Source organism: Tubulanus polymorphus, chromosome 1 (genome assembly GCF_964204645.1).
Source record: "Tubulanus polymorphus chromosome 1, tnTubPoly1.2, whole genome shotgun sequence".
Lineage (NCBI taxonomy): Eukaryota > Metazoa > Nemertea > Palaeonemertea > Tubulaniformes > Tubulanidae > Tubulanus > Tubulanus polymorphus.
Window position 1 is genome coordinate 25,065,379 of NC_134025.1, and position 17,767 is coordinate 25,083,145.

The following is a 17,767-nucleotide window of genomic DNA, read 5'->3' on the forward strand; positions in this document are numbered from 1 at the left end:
TAAATCAGATCAAATACGACATAAATAACCGGACGATTTTTTGGACACATAGTTTATTTATTTCCGATATGAAATTTAATGTCACAGGTGAATTCATACGTCGTGTACATGAAAAACGTGTTTCTATGTTCTTTAACACATACATTTTTTTATACCACCAAAGCGATTCGAGTGTGCTTTAGTATAATTTCCAGTGATCAGATTCCGTCGAAGAAATTGTCTGATCACTTTTAACCACCGGGATAATACACATATATATATATTCTCCACGAAATATAGATATATGTTGCTGCCATGATTCTATGATCCGGGCGAATTTACAAAGCACTATTTTTATCAATGATGTATCCACGTATACAGTAGTATTGCAAAGCATCGACTATTACAACGATTGCATTAGAGATAGTTTCAAGTTTTCGACAGTACCTTTAATCAAAATCACAAAAGCGAATTTTAGTCTTGTTTTGAAATATCATATGTACAGCAACAGTAACAGTAAATCCTTGACTACAACAAAGGCTTGAAAAAACTATATATTTTTCTTACTTATGCACGTAACACGTTTCAGGCTAATCTTATTTACTTTCAACACCTTATCAACCTCAATTTGTGAAGCGGAATCCAAGTGTGACTTCAATTTGAGATGACAACAACAGGGAGTCCATGATTACAACATAAGAAATTGTTCAGACACCTGACACTCTGGCACAGTATGCTGTAACAAGCCTCGAAAATAACATAAAACAATAGTTTTAATGAGACAGTTTTCAAATTTCTATATACATATACAATAGATTTCACGTAAAACATAGCACATATACAAAATGATCCAAATATCGATGTATTTTATCAAAACTGCAAAACCAATGGCAACCGAAACAGATTCACTTAACGATGTTAAATTTGGCTTTTCGGAAATTGGTTCATCTCCAATGTTCTTAAACCCTAGAGTCCAATTTAAACAGAGAACCGTAAATTTCTTCGCAGAATTATCGAATACTCGTGGTAGCCCAAGTTCACTGCATAATGAGTTTTCTCTTCTATACATACATGTATATGTTTAGCACATTGTTCGCGGGCTAACTGCCCCACTATTAATAAAACAATTCGACTTATAGGATATCAATAAATGCCGATAAAAATATATCTATATAATATCATATCGTGAAAAACATTCAATGCCGTCACATTTCTTAAAAAGAAAAATATTGCCAATGGGGCGGGGCGGGGCAGGCTTATATAACATTCATTATATACACGCCGGGTAGGTTTGACAAGAATCAATCTTAACGTTTCTATTAATCTATTGATTATCATTCAATTTTTTACACATGCATGAAACAAATACCTTGTATGCTTTCCCCAAATGAAAAAAGGCATTTTCTCTGTACACCTCACAAGAATCATGAAAACATTGTAACAAGTATTTTTCGTCTTATAAGCACATTGAATATTTCAAGCAGTCAGTACCAAAACAATTCATGTAAACAATCTCGTTTTGCTCAGAAATGTTAAAACATTTCGTCAACACGATACGCAAATATCAAATCAGCAATTTTTAACAGTTTCATTTTTCTTTTTTAAATTCGTCGAAGCCCCAAACGGAAAGATAATCACAACAATTCTTATCACACGAATTAGTTAGGATTGAGCTGTACAGAGATACTTGATTCATTCACGTACTAGTGTAGATGGGCAAAGATCTAACACTTTCGACTACACAACAATATCCATCAAGTTTCTATCACAAATGTCACACCCGATCAGTACGAGGAAGCCCACTTTGCATCGTTAAGTACATTTCTGAACATGGTTATAGTTCTGATAGAGCTCAATGAAAACACGATTCTCAATATATTCCAATAATGGAATTCATAGCCGACGAACCATCGATATCGCCATCCACGACTCAAAAAATATGAAAATACATGCATCATCAGAACCAGCTGACCGCTAAAAAACCTTCCTTGCGCAAAACCATTCCCCCAAACTTTGTTCTCCTCGAACCAGACTTGTGTAAAAAATTATACATATGAAATATCACAACCACAAATACACAATAAATCGTAAATTTACACTTTTTTTCGTTTTGAATCGATTTCTTTTTTAGAAATTAGAATTTGTTCATTGTATCATTAGCAACATACAGGGAAAATTCAACTGTAACGACCTGACACTTTAAAAGTGCATTCATATCCTTAATATCAACAAGTCCTTACCAATATTCAAAGGACTTTTACAAGACTCCTTCGCGAAACAAACATTTTAAGTTTTTAGTAACTGACAGAAAATCATCGAATTGATCAACTAATATTTACAATTACAACAATAATTCAAACAGTGAATTACATTAAATATCTTCGTAGCATCGAAAATCACTTATAATGTGTAGTACATATACTTACATACAACAGCAATAAAGATGGAAATTGCCGTTTCTTTATATCATAAGTGTTTCACCGGGTATTGATGTAAAAATGGGAGAATGAACCACATTTCCCGATCTAAAATACACCGGACAACACTCATTTTGTATACATTTGTAACAATAACCAGGGATGCTAGAATGAGATACCTCTATGCCTCCCTGCAATAATGTACAATTATTTTTCAGTTTGTTGATTGTTCCCTCAATTATTATTCAGTTATTTTAAACGTTAGTACCGGTACTTTCAAATCAATCAGACTAAAAAGTTTAGAGACGAAAAAAAAAGTCGTACGAAAGGTTACGGAAATACTAGGATGGGTTATGGAAAAGATATAAAATCCAATATTTGATTCAAGTTAGATTCCTAATAAAACATCTAAACCACCATTAAGTTGATAATGGCATATATGGTCATTAGCAACGAGACCATTCAGCTATTAGATACTGGTGCATACAACTCTTTCTCTCCTTTTAACTGATTCTAGACATTATGTACTAGTATATAGAACGAAATAGTGACTTACTTATTTTTGAACTGTACAATTAGATTACCAAAATGGTGAAAAACTGAAGATTAGAATAAGTTACAAGAAATATTCTTAAGACAACACAAGTACAACATGTACATTTACATATAGATAAAGCATTGAGAACAATCTGCAATGCCCCTCCTAGAATAATGGCAGTCCTATTCACATATCCGACGTAATATCACAAGCCTTTCCCATGTCATATACACATACAAAATAAATAATAAAAGCAGCATCGGAGTCCCTGAATCCATCACATCATAATGATACATGAGATATCATCAGCAATAACAATCCCTGAATCAAATTCAAATGAAACAGTTTCATTTATCAGAGAGGCAGCGTTCTCTTGTCTTATAACAGCAAAAACAGTAAAAATGACCAATTCTTTCTTTTTACAAAAGAAAAACGATATGAGTTAACTTTGGACTCATTAACCAGCAAAATTATGGTGAAGCTAAGCCTCATGCCTTTGTTTGATTTAAAAGCTTATGACACATCAGTTCCAAAGACCCATTAGTCAGTATATATACTTATATACATAGAGAATGAATCATCATGACAGGTATACAACAGGTGATTCAGATTTGATTCAGACTTTGTTCCATCAAATAAAAAAGAAACATCTCTAATGATAGCGAGAATGACTGCCTCGTGAACTAGATTCACCACCCAAAAACCATCTGATCATGAAAAATACCGAAGTATCTATCAAAAAAATTCCTTCCGGCTGTGTCAACTACAGGAATATTACACTGTCTCATATTTACAATGTAGACATTGATGTATAAAAATTCGTTCCATTATTTCCTACAAATCAGAACATGTTACTGGATCCCTTAAAAGCTAACATAAATCTTTCTTAAATGCTGTTTTGTGAATATGTGTCTTCCTTAACGACACAGAATTTAATATTTTCCCAGTAAACACTGGATACATAATTGGATAATAATTTAAAATTGCGTTAATGAAGTAATGGAGCTCTCTAATTGACTTCCCTTTTGAAACTGAATATTCAGCCCATTTTGAAGCTGAATCTATATCAACAATTTAGCACATGTTACAGGGCTCATGAAAAGGTAAAACTTTTCATTATTGTGTTGATTGTTGATTCAGTATTTATCTATAAGACCGATTAAGAAATTTGGAAAATCATGAACAGTTAGAAAACAGCCCATGAAAAACCAATACTGTAGAGTTTGAGTTTGAACTTTTGTGAAGGAACGCCCAGTACAAAAAGTCTAAAATAATTACATTCTGGCATTTCAGATAACGATATCAACATTTGTACATTTCATTGCCTAATATATTCGCCAAGTTTTCTTACTATTGTCATAGCTCGTAAAACAAATGGAATGGCTAAGTTTTACAGGTTTATAAATAAAACACCGAGATCAGTATGAAATGGCAGTTCTTTCTATACGTAATTAATTATAATATATACAACGAATGATTCACTCCCTTCGAATGCGTTTACGTAAACCGGTGAATTCTCCGGTAAACGGTTCGCCATTTCTCTTTGTGTGTTTGATCGATACTTGAGACTGAGCGGTCAGCTGCAATTTAATTGCGCTTGCGTTGAATTTCTTATTCGACAGTAGTTTACGCAGGCCTTTCATTTTCTGACTGCGCAACAGAACTGTCGGTTTATTATCGTCGAGTTTAGTCGCGCTCTCTTCGGCGATGATCGTATTGTTATTTGTATTTCCTGGCGCGCGTAGAAGCATCATACCGGCCGGACTGTCTGCTTTTAACATCGAATCCATCGTTAGTCCCGGGAATTGCGAGCCATTTGATTTCGAACTCAGAAAGTCGTTTAAATCTACGCGGCTATCGTGAATGCTGATTAAAGGGTTAATCGGTGTTAATGTTGTTGTTTTTAGAGGTGGCGTTGTTGCCGTAGACGTGAAAGGTTCACCTCCACTAATTAGATATTCAGGATTGAGAATTGACTCTCCACACGCTTGTGCTAGCGCGGCGATGTTCGGATTCATCACACCGCTTTGTGATTCACTAGCTACTTTAGATTCTAGTTCCATAATCGTTGATTTAATCTGGTCCTCGATGAGATCGCCATTTACATTCTCCTTTTTATCCGACAATGAAGTTGCGTTCAGGTTTTTCTTTTTGTTTACAGGAATTTCCTCCTCAATTTCCGAATCTTCGTCGCTGTCATCCTCATCTTCCTCGACGCCTTCCGCTTCGATTTTGACGTTCTGACGAACGCTGGCTTCGAACTTCGAAAGCGAAAACACAAAGTGCTGAGCCCAGCCTATGTGCAACACAGGTGTCGAACTACCCTCCTCCCATAAGCAAATCCCATCATAAAATTTCAAAAGAAATGCATAACATTCCGGATCCAGGAGAAATGGCACTTTAGCCGCATAAAGAGTTTGTCTTTCACCACCAGACATCAGCTTTACAATGTTAGGCACGTGTGTATTTGCGATTTCTAAAAATTCTTTGTATATTTCTTCATCTTCTCGATTATAGTTATAGCTGAAATGAATTATATACAGCATTAAGAACATTAAACAACATGGATATATATATATGTATGTATGTATGTATGTATGTATGTATGTATGTATGTATGTATGTATGTATGTATGTATGTATGTATGTATGTATGTATGTATGTATGTATGTATGTATGTATGTATGTATGTATGTATGTATGTATGTATGTATGTATGTATGTATGTATGTATGTATGTATGTATGTATGTATGTATGTATGTATGTATGTATGTATGTATGTATGTATGTATGTATGTATGTATGTATGTATGTATGTATGTATGTATGTATGTATGTATGTATGTATGTATGTATGTATGTATGTATGTATGTATGTATGTATGTATGTATGTATGTATGTATGTATGTATGTATGTATGTATGTATGTATGTATGTATGTATGTATGTATGTATGTATGTATGTATGTATGTATGTATGTATGTATGTATGTATGTATGTATGTATGTATGTATGTATGTATGTATGTATGTATGTATGTATGTATGTATGTATGTATGTATGTATGTATGTATGTATGTATGTATGTATGTATGTATGTATGTATGTATGTATGTATGTATGTATGTATGTATGTATGTATGTATGTATGTATGTATGTATGTATGTATATATATATATATATATATATATATATATATATATATATATATATATATATATATATATATATATAATGTATTTTTGAATGAAAATGTCATATGCGATTAGATACTAGTGCTGAATAAACCTACTTTTGGATAACTGAAGCGGCTGCAGCCCACGAACGAAATGCCTCCTTATATCGACTCTTCTTATACATATATCCACCCATGTACGTGTGCGGGTATACATGATGATTGTTGTATTGTTTTATGGCTACGCCGACAGCCTCCTGGAACAGCGAGATTGCAGACACCTTCCTCACACCAGGCCTAATCTCCTGCAAGTCACCGAGATTTCCAAGAGCCATTGGATATCTGATAAAAATGAAATTAGTCAAAAGAGCTATAATTGATTGAGGTATTCCAAAAGGACAACCTGAGCAAGTGGGTTGTGAAGCTTTATTGCATCCCCTTGAAATGCATTTATGGCCCTCGCTCCAGTATCTACAACAATTCAATGGCCACAGGTTGCTTTCCTCCAATTTAGGAATTCATTGGTGTCTGAACAGTTTACACGCAACTAAATGTGCAGTATTGCTAAATTATGAAGTTAAACCAAATCGATGATGTCACAGTACAAATATAAATTCAAATAAATCATGAGATAAACGGATAAATAATTTCTGCGTAACATAAAAGAAAACTTAAATCTTCTGAATGTTAGCAGACAGTCTCTAAAAATAACAAATGATGCAGAAAAGTTATCTAATAACGAAATTTACCAGGAAATACTTACAATTTTAGATATCCTTTATCGTAAAGAAGCCATAGTAACTCGTGTTGTAGAGAAGCCATTTCGATACTGTCATGGTTGGCTGTGATTGACGGATTGATACCAGAAACTATGGCAGCTACCTCCATTGCTCGAGTGCAAATTACTGGATTTCCATTTAAATACAGCCAACTTTTTTCAGATACACTGTCATTGATGGTTTGTCCACGTTTGTCCTCCAGTCCTTTACCTATAATAATAATATTGATAGTAATTGGTAAATGCTGAGGAGTGATCATGTAATAGATTTTTAAGCATACAATTATTTTCTTGTTTGATTTCATTGTGAAGGTCAATAAAAAATATCTTTAAAAAATTCAACTGAAAATGTTAATCCATGAATGTGAAACATGGACCTGGTATCAATCTAGTTTCAGTAGTTACAGTTCAACTCCAGAGTTTTAAGAAATTGAAATGCGTTGACTCTATTCAGCCCTTCTGCATATAGGTCCTGCAGTTCATCATTGTGGTGGTGTATAAGAGAACAAATAATTCTAAAAACTACCTACCATGCCAAGTAACTTCAAGTGTTTGTTCAAGTTTATTGCCATAAACAATCCATGCATGATCCTCAGAGAGGGCAAGGTGGACATCATCATGGCCCAACACCTGACAAGCCGCTACAACTGCAAATGCGACACCGAAGCTATCTAATTTATTACCTAAAAGCAATAAGTAAATATTCAATAATATCGAAACCACTCTTTATTTAACAGATAAAATGTAGTAAATCATTATCTACCTACTCAGTGGCATGTATACCACATTTGAAATGATCTGCAATGTTGCAGAAACTGCAAATCAATTGCAATTGCAAATTTACACAATGTAGCTGTAATTGTTATTACAAAGTTTCATTTTTAACAGGTAAAAGTGAAATGCAAAAAATTGTTACAGAAGCTTACTTCGAAATTCTCGCTACAAAGTAGCCATTCATTTTATAGAAAATTAGAATATATTTTGCTAAAATATTTTGGTTTGACTATAAATTTTCAACTACCCCGGTAAGTAAATGGTAAAACCTGTTGATTGACATCATTGACACGCAACAAATAGTTTTGATTAATGCCCTATCTGTTAGCCTACTACACAAAACTACTGAATCATTCATGAAGTCTATCATTCATGAATCGATAATCATCCAAATTCTACCTGCTGAATAAATAATTATTTACAGGCCTCTACTGGGCCCTATCCCTTAATCAATTGCTATAACATATCAACTTCTTGTTAGAAGTATCTACTACTAATTGAGGGAAATAATATTGATACCATGAATGTAAATTTACCAATGTGTTCCTACGTCAATAATGCATAGAATATTGTAGGGAATTTCAGCTGCGCAGTTTAACATTATAATATGATAATAGCGACTACACATACACATGAAGCTTGGCCGCTGCATGGAGGAGTCCGTTGTGTGAGTCACATGTATCCATGAGTAAAGCATGTTTCATACTAGATCTATTCACCAAATCTATTAATGTCATTGACAAACAAGATGCTAAATCGAGCCATAAAGGCTTTAGTCATCTGAACTTGCGCGCGAATAGAAACATGACATTGACACTAAATAGGGCCTACAACTATACCATATACACTCACCCGTTAAGAAGCTGTACAATGTCTGCAGATGGGCTTTATTATCCTTGTAGTATGTTCTCGATAAATTCCCCCAGATAACATCGGATACGTGTTTCACAAACTCTGTGTTTGTACCACCTGAACCCGAGGGGGAAGGATATCTTGACAGATCCACGGCACCTTTGACATGGCTTACAAATTTATAGTAAAGCGCTTCAATGGGCTCCAAATCGATGGTAGGAAATGCGTTCACAGTATTATCACTAGCCCCCACCACCGCATTGGTCTTTGTATCTACCAGGGCTGGTGGGAGAAATCTGTTGACAGTCAATGCATTTTCGACAGTGCCCAAAACCAGAGATAGAAGTGTCAAATCTGGCTGTTCATTACCGGTAGTATCATCTGCACAACCACCACGAAGCTGATCTTCGAATAGATCTATAACAGCCCGCGTATCTCGTAACGGGAAATACGATCGCCACCGTTCACGAAAAGCCGCCATCATCCACAGCTCATAATAGTGCTTGACAGCGTTTTTTTAACGCGAACACTAACCAGGTTATCCTGGTATATCCGCTTATTCTATAAAGATTGTCAGTAAATCCGTCTCTCGAACGAGAACTGAAAGCTGTCCGTGTCTAATAGAACGCTATCCTCGAACTGTCACTGCGTGTGTAATGCCGCCGCACGTGTGTTTGTATTTGTTTTGGTATAGAAGCTTGCGTTAACTGCGTCGTGACTGACTGACTGACTGACGTGTAATTATGAATTGAAGCATGACGTCGATGTACTCGCGTCTAATCGATATCTGGAGTACGCGCGGCGCCGTTCCTCGACACGATATAAAAAATGATGAATACGCTGATGAAACGTAAAGGAAATAATGTTTTGAAATGAAGGAAAATAATGCCACACAATGATTTTAAGCATGTATTCGTATTATTCTAGATGTCTTAATTAGTGCATTGAAAATATATGAGAATCTTTTAATCATTTAACTCAAAATATTGATTACAGTTCGTTACTTATATTATATTACGACCGAAATATGGTCTCTAGATAATATTAACGTTCTGACAAATAATCTGAAAGATAATTTTCATTTTGTCAGGCTTTGATAAAATGGCATTTCATTCAGTATATTTTGAGTTTATGTTTATTATCCATACGGCGCCCGATGTCGAGCACAACTTTTCCTCCGCGCAGTTCAGATATCTACCAACGCGGAAATGGCTGACCAAAGCGGCGCATCTGCGAACTCGGACAACTCTGTCGCAAATTCTGAAGCAGCTAATGAAGGAAACGATCAAAATGGACAGGTAACTTCAGAAGATGAACACCGTTGTATCAACCGGTTAACGTTTATTACGCCAGGTCTCTCGATAGCACGCTTAACGAGTGGTAGAAATAGTCTGTATTTAATCTCCCAAATTCATTAGAAATTATTAGAAGAAGTGAAAACACGTGAATTACCAGTCGACTTTTGGCAGATGATGCAAATGCTAAGACTAAGCTGCATTATATTGATTGCCAATATGCCAATCCCATTCTGATTGTGGTTACACCAGAGTAGGCTGGGCGGTGTGTCTATCACATAAATTCAAGGAGAGCGCTGAAAAAATATTCATCAGTAAATTAATACTAAAACCCAGACCTATAGACATTACCGTTGGCGCAATTGCAGTTTAAATTTCTATGCTAATAGGCCTTAGGACTAAACCTAACCCTAGAAATAATGTCGCTCTGGCATAATATCCATTTCGTTAACTCAAATTGTTTATTTCAACATATTATTGTAGGTCAATCAACAGCAAGACCAACAGCAGCAACAACAAGGTCAAGGTGGTTGGGCGATGTTCAAAAGTTTCATAGTTAGGATGGCAGTAATATATTTCATCAGCAGTCTATTCCGAAGTAAGACACCTGCAACTACGAATGATAGTTCTACTGCGGCAGCAAAAACCGGTGCTCCATCTATACAAGCGAAAAACATATTTGACAAACATGTCGGAATGGTAAGCAAGCCTGATTTAACCTTGCCATAACAAGTTCGAAATTTGAACTGGCAGGAGAAATGATCTGATGATACTGGATAGGCCTTGACTAACAACTTGGTCGGGTTTGTCAAATTAAAAGTTTCATGTAGTTAGTAGGCAAAATGATACCTCCTTTCCAATCTAAAGATGATCTGTTTTATTGGACTGAAATTTAATTTTCCTTGTCTTTGAAGGTGGCCTATTTACAGATTTCTTTTTGTCTATTGTCGCATGTCAGCCTAACGAATTAGTCTTATCGTTTACAGGATATGTACATTTACCTGTCAGAGGACGAAATTTTCAGCAAATTCAAGGACAAGGATTCACTACTGTGGAAGAAAACTGGACTTGTGTATGGTGATTGGACTGATGGACCGAACAAAGATGGATCATTTGTAAAAAGTCTTACAATACCCACACCAGAGGTAAAGTTCTGAGCCTACATCAATTGAAAGGTCTTGAAAATTTCATGAAAAACTTATCAACTTTTAGTCTATGTGTTGTTTTGAACAAATTTATGTATTTTTACTTAAGGGGCTTCAAAATAATGGATCGATATATCTTCATGTTTACTTCGTCAAAAGTGGACGGTCTCCTGATCCAGAAGACAAAGCCAAATATCGCAAGAAAGAAACCGTTTACAAGAAAAAACGTATGTATCCTTACAAAATCAATGAAAAAGCAATCAATTTATTACTTACAGAATCTTTATCCGTAGCCAATTTTCGGGCTTTGGTTTAAGTATTTATTGAACCTCTCCTGTTGAATACCAGAAATGTAGATAGTCTTATACGTTACATGTATTTACATAAGCTTTGTTTTCTTTATGTTCTGTTGCTTTGAATTACAGAGGTGAACAGATATAAGAAGAGAAAGTTCCACACTACTGTGAACCTGTTAACAGGGACTAGTGATGCTCATCCTGATCTCATTGTAAGTTGTTTCATCAAGAGAATCGTGTGGAGGAACCATTTTGGAATCTAAAGACAAGTAGTACATCAAGGTGAACTAGATTCATTTGAAGTATGAGCTTTTGCTTCTAGTGTTTAGTACTTCAAATAAATCTAGTTAACCTTCCTAATCCAAGTACTATTGAGTCTCGTATATCATTGATACAAAGTTTTACTGATGTCTGTTTCAAGTTGTGCTATAAAAGTTTTTTTTTGTTCCCAGAAAAATAAGAATGATTCCGGGGTCGTCGAGATCCTTAATCATTGGCATCCAAACATGACCATCAACTTACTGGACGACCATACACCTTGGGTTAAAGGTCACATCCCTCAACCACTGGACGAATGTAAGTACTGGTACCTAATGACCTACCCGGTATCAATACTATTTACTTAACTGGATTGTGAATTAAGATCTGCCGCTGTAAATCTTGAAAATTGTTTTCTTGCAGTCATTGATTTTGATGAAACACAAATGAATTACTATCCTATTCTGTACTTCAATGACTACTGGAATATGAACTCTGAATATATGCCAGTCAACCATACCGTCAAGTAGGTACCCAGGGATGATATGCGTTGAAATGAACTTTTTGGAATATTGTAGATATAGCACCTCAATTTTATATTGTGATTAATGAGTTTATTTCGTAATTCTGTTTTAGGCAACTGAACATGACATTGACATATTCACCAATGTCATTGTTCCGTTGGCAAATGTATGCAGCTCAGGGAATGCGATCAAAATGGTATTCATTCCTTGGGGAAGATTTTATGCCTGAAGAGTCTGATGAAGACCAGGATTCGCTGAAGGTAAGAGTTTAAGTTTTTATTTTTGAAACAAAACGATCATTCTTATGCTTTATGTTGGTATTAAACTTAAAAGAAATTGTGTCGTATTTCAGCGAACATTCTTGGAAACAAATCCTTATCTTCTTGCGTTAACAATCATTGTATCCATTGTCCATAGTGTATTTGAGTTTCTTGCTTTCAAAAATGGTGAGTCATTGTGAAAATTACTCTTAATCACCGAGATGAACGTATTATTAGCTCTAGATCTCTGGAGTATAACGATTTTGTTGTATTCTAGACATCCAGTTTTGGAAGAACCGAAAGTCATTGGAAGGCTTGTCTGTGCGTTCGGTATTTTTCAATGTCTTCCAGTCATTGATCGTGGTGCTATATGTATTGGACAATGAAACCAACACTGTCGTGAGAATCAGTGTTTTCGTCGGTCTCATTATCGAATTATGGAAAATTAAAAAGGTCATCAATATTGAGGTACAACGCTTTATTCTATTGACTAGAATGGCCTGAAATTGTTTTCGTAAATGAGACATTATTGGATGATGTTGCATGCTTTTCTTTTTAAGGTTGATCGAGAAAACAAATGGTTTGGTGTTATTCCTAGAATCAGATTTTCTGATAAGTCTACTTACACTGAATCTCAAACGAAGAAGTATGATCAGGTAACTAAATGAAGTATACTAAGCTTTTAGGATCAGTCTGTCAAAATATTCAATCCAGGGAATACTTATGAGATGAATTTAGAATTGTTAGAAGAATATCTATTTATTCAATGATATTGTCTCTTTATTTCAGTTGGCGTTCCGTTATCTATCCTGGTTACTATTCCCACTCTTAGTAGCTTACTCTGTCTACTCTCTGTTCTATCAGGAACATAAAAGCTGGTATTCATGGGTGTTGAGCCTGCTTTATGGGTTCCTTTTAACTTTTGGTAAGTACTGTACACAGGTTTACCGCATGAAAACTTGCGGCACCAATCAGATTACTCGTTGTATAATCGCTCGTGGAAGAACTATAAATGGGAAAACCCGGCTAAAATAAAACAGGATATCTGGTTAGCTAATAATGACATCATCGCGATTGATCTAGTGTGGCAGGGTTTCGTATCATGGCAATCTCGATGCCATCAGGTTCGAATCTCTGCCAGGGGATGATGCATTACATATGATGATGAAGTTGAACTCTAAGTATTTGAAGAATATATTTACTACAGTAGGTATTAAGGGGTTCGATCGCTACCCCGAACCCCCCTCGGCACGGGCCTGGTCAATAAATATTGATAATAGAGGTATTTTCTCTCTGCAGGTTTCATCATGATGACGCCGCAGTTATTTATCAACTACAAAATGAAGTCCGTAGCTCATCTACCCTGGAGAATGCTTACCTATAAAGCTCTCAACACATTCATTGATGATATATTTGCTTTTGTTATAAAGATGCCCACCTTGTATAGAATAGGATGTTTACGTGATGGTACGTATGATCAATAAAGCATTGATTACATTGAATCATTGATGAACGGATTGCTTTGTTTCTCTGAACTACTGGTCGCATCTAAATGTTCAACGGATAAATCAATGACGTCTATTGTTTTATTGCAGATGTGATATTTTTCATTTATGTATACCAACGATATATATATCCGATTGATCCTAAGCGTATGAATGAGTTCGGTACATCAGCTGAAATGCTGGATTCGAATGGCCAAGCACCCGCGGAACCGATAGATAATGGTGAAAATGCTGAATCGTCGCAAGCTTCGGTCGAAAACAAGCCGGACACCGAGAAAAAAAATGATTAGAATAGCTGGAAAAAATACTTCACCTTCAAAATTCTTCATACTCTTTATTCCAGGATTCATTTCGTAAAATTCTTAAGTCTTAACTTTGGTTCTTTTTATATTGATACAACTTCAGTATGGCTTAAGTTTTGATATTTTGTGGACGCGAACAAAAAGCTGTGTATTTTTTAAGAACAAAATTTTCTTAGAGATACAGCTGTTGAGATAATTCATAACTGGTAGAATTGATTGGCCATTTGATGGAGTGAGAGTTTTTTCACCCGCAAGGAAATATCATATCAATCACAACAACACTTGCCAGTAATAAATCTGAACACAAGACTCAAATGGTTGGAGTTAATGTTGATAAGCGTTGTAAATCTATGTTTTGCAAAAGCAATACGGTAATAATATCCAGTTCACTGCATTGATAAAGAAAATATTATTACCGGTACCTCTATATGGTATAGTATGAAAATTGTGATTGCAAAATGGGAACTAAGTTCAACTTGATTACTCTTTATTTTTCTTAATTTAATTTTAATTTATGTTCGATTTTAGTTGTGATTACATTCATCTTCGTTTTCATTATGAATCTTCGGTTTAATTATTAACTTTTTTGCATTTAGTAGATTGGAGATTCTTGAATTTCAGAATCTTAAATTCTGATGTCTCTAATAACGTGATCATTGTGACTATTTGGTACATGAACAATGCCAACCGAATGGTGATCATGTTCAATTCAATGGATTACATTTGTTTTTCAATCAAAATACTCCTTTATGTCTTGTATATAAGAAACAAATTGATTATGACTGGAGAATATCACTTGATGACTCATTCACTGTACTAAGTGCAGTAAAAATTCGTTTTTCACATGAATGAAATTGTTAATTAAATCCGATTTTTTAATGGTATCCGCATATTTATAAGGAATTTATGAGTGATGGATGTGTGCACTATGTTATGGAGACAAAAATGTACTTTATGTTAGCTTAATAAACGAAACTCAACACATTGTGCGAAAAATTAGTAGTATTGTCGATTGTGCTGTATTTATGGTCAGATGCTTTTGTTGACAATGAAGTTATGGTCAGATGCTTTTGTTGACTCTGAAGTGGTTTGATAGCGGAGAATCTGATTGGAGGTATAATAGTTTTCCAGTAAGTTGTTGCCCAGATTCTTTAATTATGCCCATACCAAATTAAGCCCATAGCTTGTCACCGGAAGATATCTTGACATTAATCATCCATTGACTGGTCCTTTGAAGGCTTTTCAGCTTATTATCCGCTCTGTACTATCTATATTAATGAAAATCATAGAACTGTAAACTATTACTAGTGCGGACTATAAATGGAGACAAAACTTATGCAATAACACATTTGCAATAACAATCATTAAAAGCTTTAAACGCTACAACTGAAGCCGCCCTACAGCATACGTTTGAAATAAAACAAAGGAGGAAATCACCCTAAAACAGCGCTACTGAATTTAATGTTACCTCCATACAAATGAAAATGGATAGGCTGAAGTGTCTCCACTGAATTTTCAAACTTATTGAATGGAACAAGTCAAGAGTTTAGCAGAAAAAGTATTGATTTATTATCCTGTGAAAAATTCCTGTTCCGTAATATTCCTCCACAGTTTGGCTCCGGACATATATTACATCAATGTACGACTACTTTATTTGCAGAAATCGACAAAATGCCGACTGACCGTATGTCAAGACTGATGAAAAGCAGACCAGTATACATCTTTAATATGTGTACACCGACCGTAAAGTTTCTAATAATCTGCACCATTCAGTATTATGTATTGCTTACAACTACGACTACAATAATCATTGATACAACACGTCGAAGTGTCCAGGTCGATATAAGAGAAAGATTTTCGGATTTTGCTCGATGAGAAAGTCATGTGAATTGATGTTAGTTCCGACTCGGTCCATGTATTCCACGCGAATCGGTACATTGATAGCGGACGTAAGCGCTGTTATATGAATGTGATCACTTTCTCGTCCCATTGGTTCAACTTCCTGAAAAATCATTCAATGAAACAAATTCATCGACTGTGTATTCAAAACGATCAAATTAATCGATCTAAATATATGAGATTTTGCTAAATTTTCAAAATGAACTCATTAGAATTGACCTTTCCACAGAAGTCTTTAACAGTTTGCCCATGTTCAACGAAGTGAGTGAAGAACTCCTCTTTTTTCTGTAGATAACCGGAAACAAGTAGTCTAAGATATACGACTAAATAATTCGAGCATCCCTGATTGTTGAATATCTGTAGTAATTCCTCGATTGGACACTGACTTTCAACTTTCTCAAGAACGTCGATGAACTGTAAATTGGAAGCAGGAGCCATGTTTATTAATAGATCATACCGATAGTTGTAAGCGTTGCAGAAAATCAGTGAATTTTGTATCATACATTCTCATAAAAATCATCCAACGTAAACTGAGGAAATCCAAGATCTATCAAATCTTGTTGATTCTGTTTAATAATTTCCTTAAACCTGTAAAAAAGCAAATTATCTTCGAAGGTAAGCTTTGCATTCTTTCAACATAATACCTTTTGCATTCTTCGATAACATCTAGTGACATTGATTATAATTAATTGTAAAACAAATTCAAAATACTTTTGATTGAAAGTAAGCTTTGCAATAAGGGGTATGAACTGAAAACAAGAAAGACATAATACCTTTTGCATTCGTCAACATCTTGTCGCAACAATTCAAAGTAAGCAAATCCAAACGCTCTGTAAAAACAATTGCCATCACCCCGTGTTCTTCTAAAACATGAATACTTTGTTTTCAATTCCTGAAAAAAGAAAATTGAATCAATTAGGACTTTTAATATCTGACTTCATGCCAACTTTCCAGTTTTCAAACCTACCTTTACTTTGGCTAGGTACACAGCATCAGTTTTATACTCATCATCTAATTCACTGAATTTCAGTTTTTCACTAATGAAAGGCTGTTCTTTAGCAATCTAAAAAATATAATTTGAATGCTGAAAAAACTGTTAAGAAGAGTTAATGGCGATGATGTCAGCCAAATGATATATTGTCACACATATTGTCAAATAACAAATTGTTCTGATATCTATGTCTATGAATTTACACTGAATATTTCCAGTATTTCATGCATACAACATGACTTTCTTACATTTCTATCAATTTGTTCTTGTTGTGCGATAGTTGATTCATCGTAGTTGCACTCTGAATACAAAATGGTAAAAAACAAACAATTATGACAACACAAATAGGAAGTTTCATTTTGATAATTAGTACGACTGGGCGTCTGGGAAATGACAAATGAAGTGATTTTTCGGCGCACAAATCTTTAAGTACGACTTCAATGAAAAAACATTCAACCTGGGTTATAAACGAATTCATCCTGTTCCTCTGATTCATTCATGGTGTCACAAATAGGTTCTTTCTAGTATTTTTTCAACGAAATAGATTTCAGTACACTATAGATGGCGCTGCTTGTCAATAATGACAATTTTGTATCGTTGTAGCTGTTATAAATCCAATTAACATCGAATCCCTTCGATGGTTACGCCAACAGAGATGTTTAACTTTTTTTTCTGGCTTGTAAAAAATAATTTTGATCTTATTCTGGTTCTCTAACATAGGCCCTTGGGTTTTTAAAGCGCGAATCGAAAATAGCAATTTTGTATCGATGCAG

The 17,767-nt window shown here is 34.9% G+C and overlaps 3 protein-coding genes across 3 annotated transcripts; 1 reads left to right on the forward strand and 2 right to left on the reverse strand.

Moving 5' to 3' along the window:
- Positions 1-48: 48 nt before the first annotated feature.
- LOC141915520 (menin-like) lies at positions 49-9,279 on the reverse strand. Its single transcript, XM_074807086.1, has 5 exons — positions 8,520-9,279; positions 7,424-7,576; positions 6,879-7,104; positions 6,233-6,457; positions 49-5,457 (listed from the first exon to the last, which is right to left on the reverse strand). Exons 1-5 carry the CDS (start codon positions 9,001-9,003, stop codon positions 4,413-4,415), a joined length of 2,133 nt encoding a protein of 710 aa, XP_074663187.1. The 5' UTR covers positions 9,004-9,279; the 3' UTR covers positions 49-4,412.
- Positions 9,280-9,636: 357 nt separating this feature from the next.
- LOC141915521 (putative lipid scramblase CLPTM1) lies at positions 9,637-15,090 on the forward strand. Its single transcript, XM_074807087.1, has 14 exons — positions 9,637-9,817; positions 10,298-10,513; positions 10,801-10,959; positions 11,069-11,186; positions 11,385-11,467; positions 11,708-11,831; positions 11,937-12,039; positions 12,150-12,297; positions 12,390-12,483; positions 12,575-12,765; positions 12,858-12,953; positions 13,087-13,222; positions 13,597-13,764; positions 13,893-15,090. The coding sequence occupies exons 1-14, from the start codon at positions 9,728-9,730 to the stop codon at positions 14,090-14,092; spliced, it is 1,926 nt and encodes a 641-aa protein (XP_074663188.1). The 5' UTR covers positions 9,637-9,727; the 3' UTR covers positions 14,093-15,090.
- Positions 15,091-15,658: 568 nt separating this feature from the next.
- Positions 15,659-17,593, reverse strand: LOC141913735 (ubiquitin thioesterase OTUB1-like). The gene is made up of 7 exons (XM_074804975.1): positions 17,452-17,593; positions 17,243-17,295; positions 16,971-17,066; positions 16,777-16,895; positions 16,507-16,591; positions 16,223-16,417; positions 15,659-16,106 (listed from the first exon to the last, which is right to left on the reverse strand). Exons 1-7 carry the CDS (start codon positions 17,492-17,494, stop codon positions 15,912-15,914), a joined length of 786 nt encoding a protein of 261 aa, XP_074661076.1. The 5' UTR covers positions 17,495-17,593; the 3' UTR covers positions 15,659-15,911.
- Between the last annotated feature and the right edge of the window lie 174 nt (positions 17,594-17,767).

Excerpts from the sequence above, each read along its gene's own strand:
- LOC141915520 (XM_074807086.1), bottom strand. The coding sequence starts at position 9,003 with ATGATGGCGGCTTTTCGTGAACGGTGGCGATCGTATTTCCCGTTACGA. Across the intron at positions 7,577-8,519 it reads ATTGTACAGCTTCTTAACGG|GTAATAAATTAGATAGCTTC; the intron begins GTGAGTGTATAT and ends TATTGCTTTTAG. Across the intron at positions 5,458-6,232 it reads GCCGCTTCAGTTATCCAAAA|CTATAACTATAATCGAGAAG; the intron begins GTAGGTTTATTC and ends AATTCATTTCAG.
- LOC141915521 (XM_074807087.1), top strand. The coding sequence starts at position 9,728 with ATGGCTGACCAAAGCGGCGCATCTGCGAACTCGGACAACTCTGTCGCA. Across the intron at positions 9,818-10,297 it reads GAAACGATCAAAATGGACAG|GTCAATCAACAGCAAGACCA; the intron begins GTAACTTCAGAA and ends ATATTATTGTAG. Across the intron at positions 12,040-12,149 it reads CCAGTCAACCATACCGTCAA|GCAACTGAACATGACATTGA; the intron begins GTAGGTACCCAG and ends ATTCTGTTTTAG.
- LOC141913735 (XM_074804975.1), bottom strand. The coding sequence starts at position 17,494 with ATGAATGAATCAGAGGAACAGGATGAATTCGTTTATAACCCAG. Across the intron at positions 17,296-17,451 it reads TGAATTCGTTTATAACCCAG|AGTGCAACTACGATGAATCA; the intron begins GTTGAATGTTTT and ends TTTTGTATTCAG. Across the intron at positions 16,418-16,506 it reads TGGATGATTTTTATGAGAAT|TTCATCGACGTTCTTGAGAA; the intron begins GTATGATACAAA and ends TCCAATTTACAG.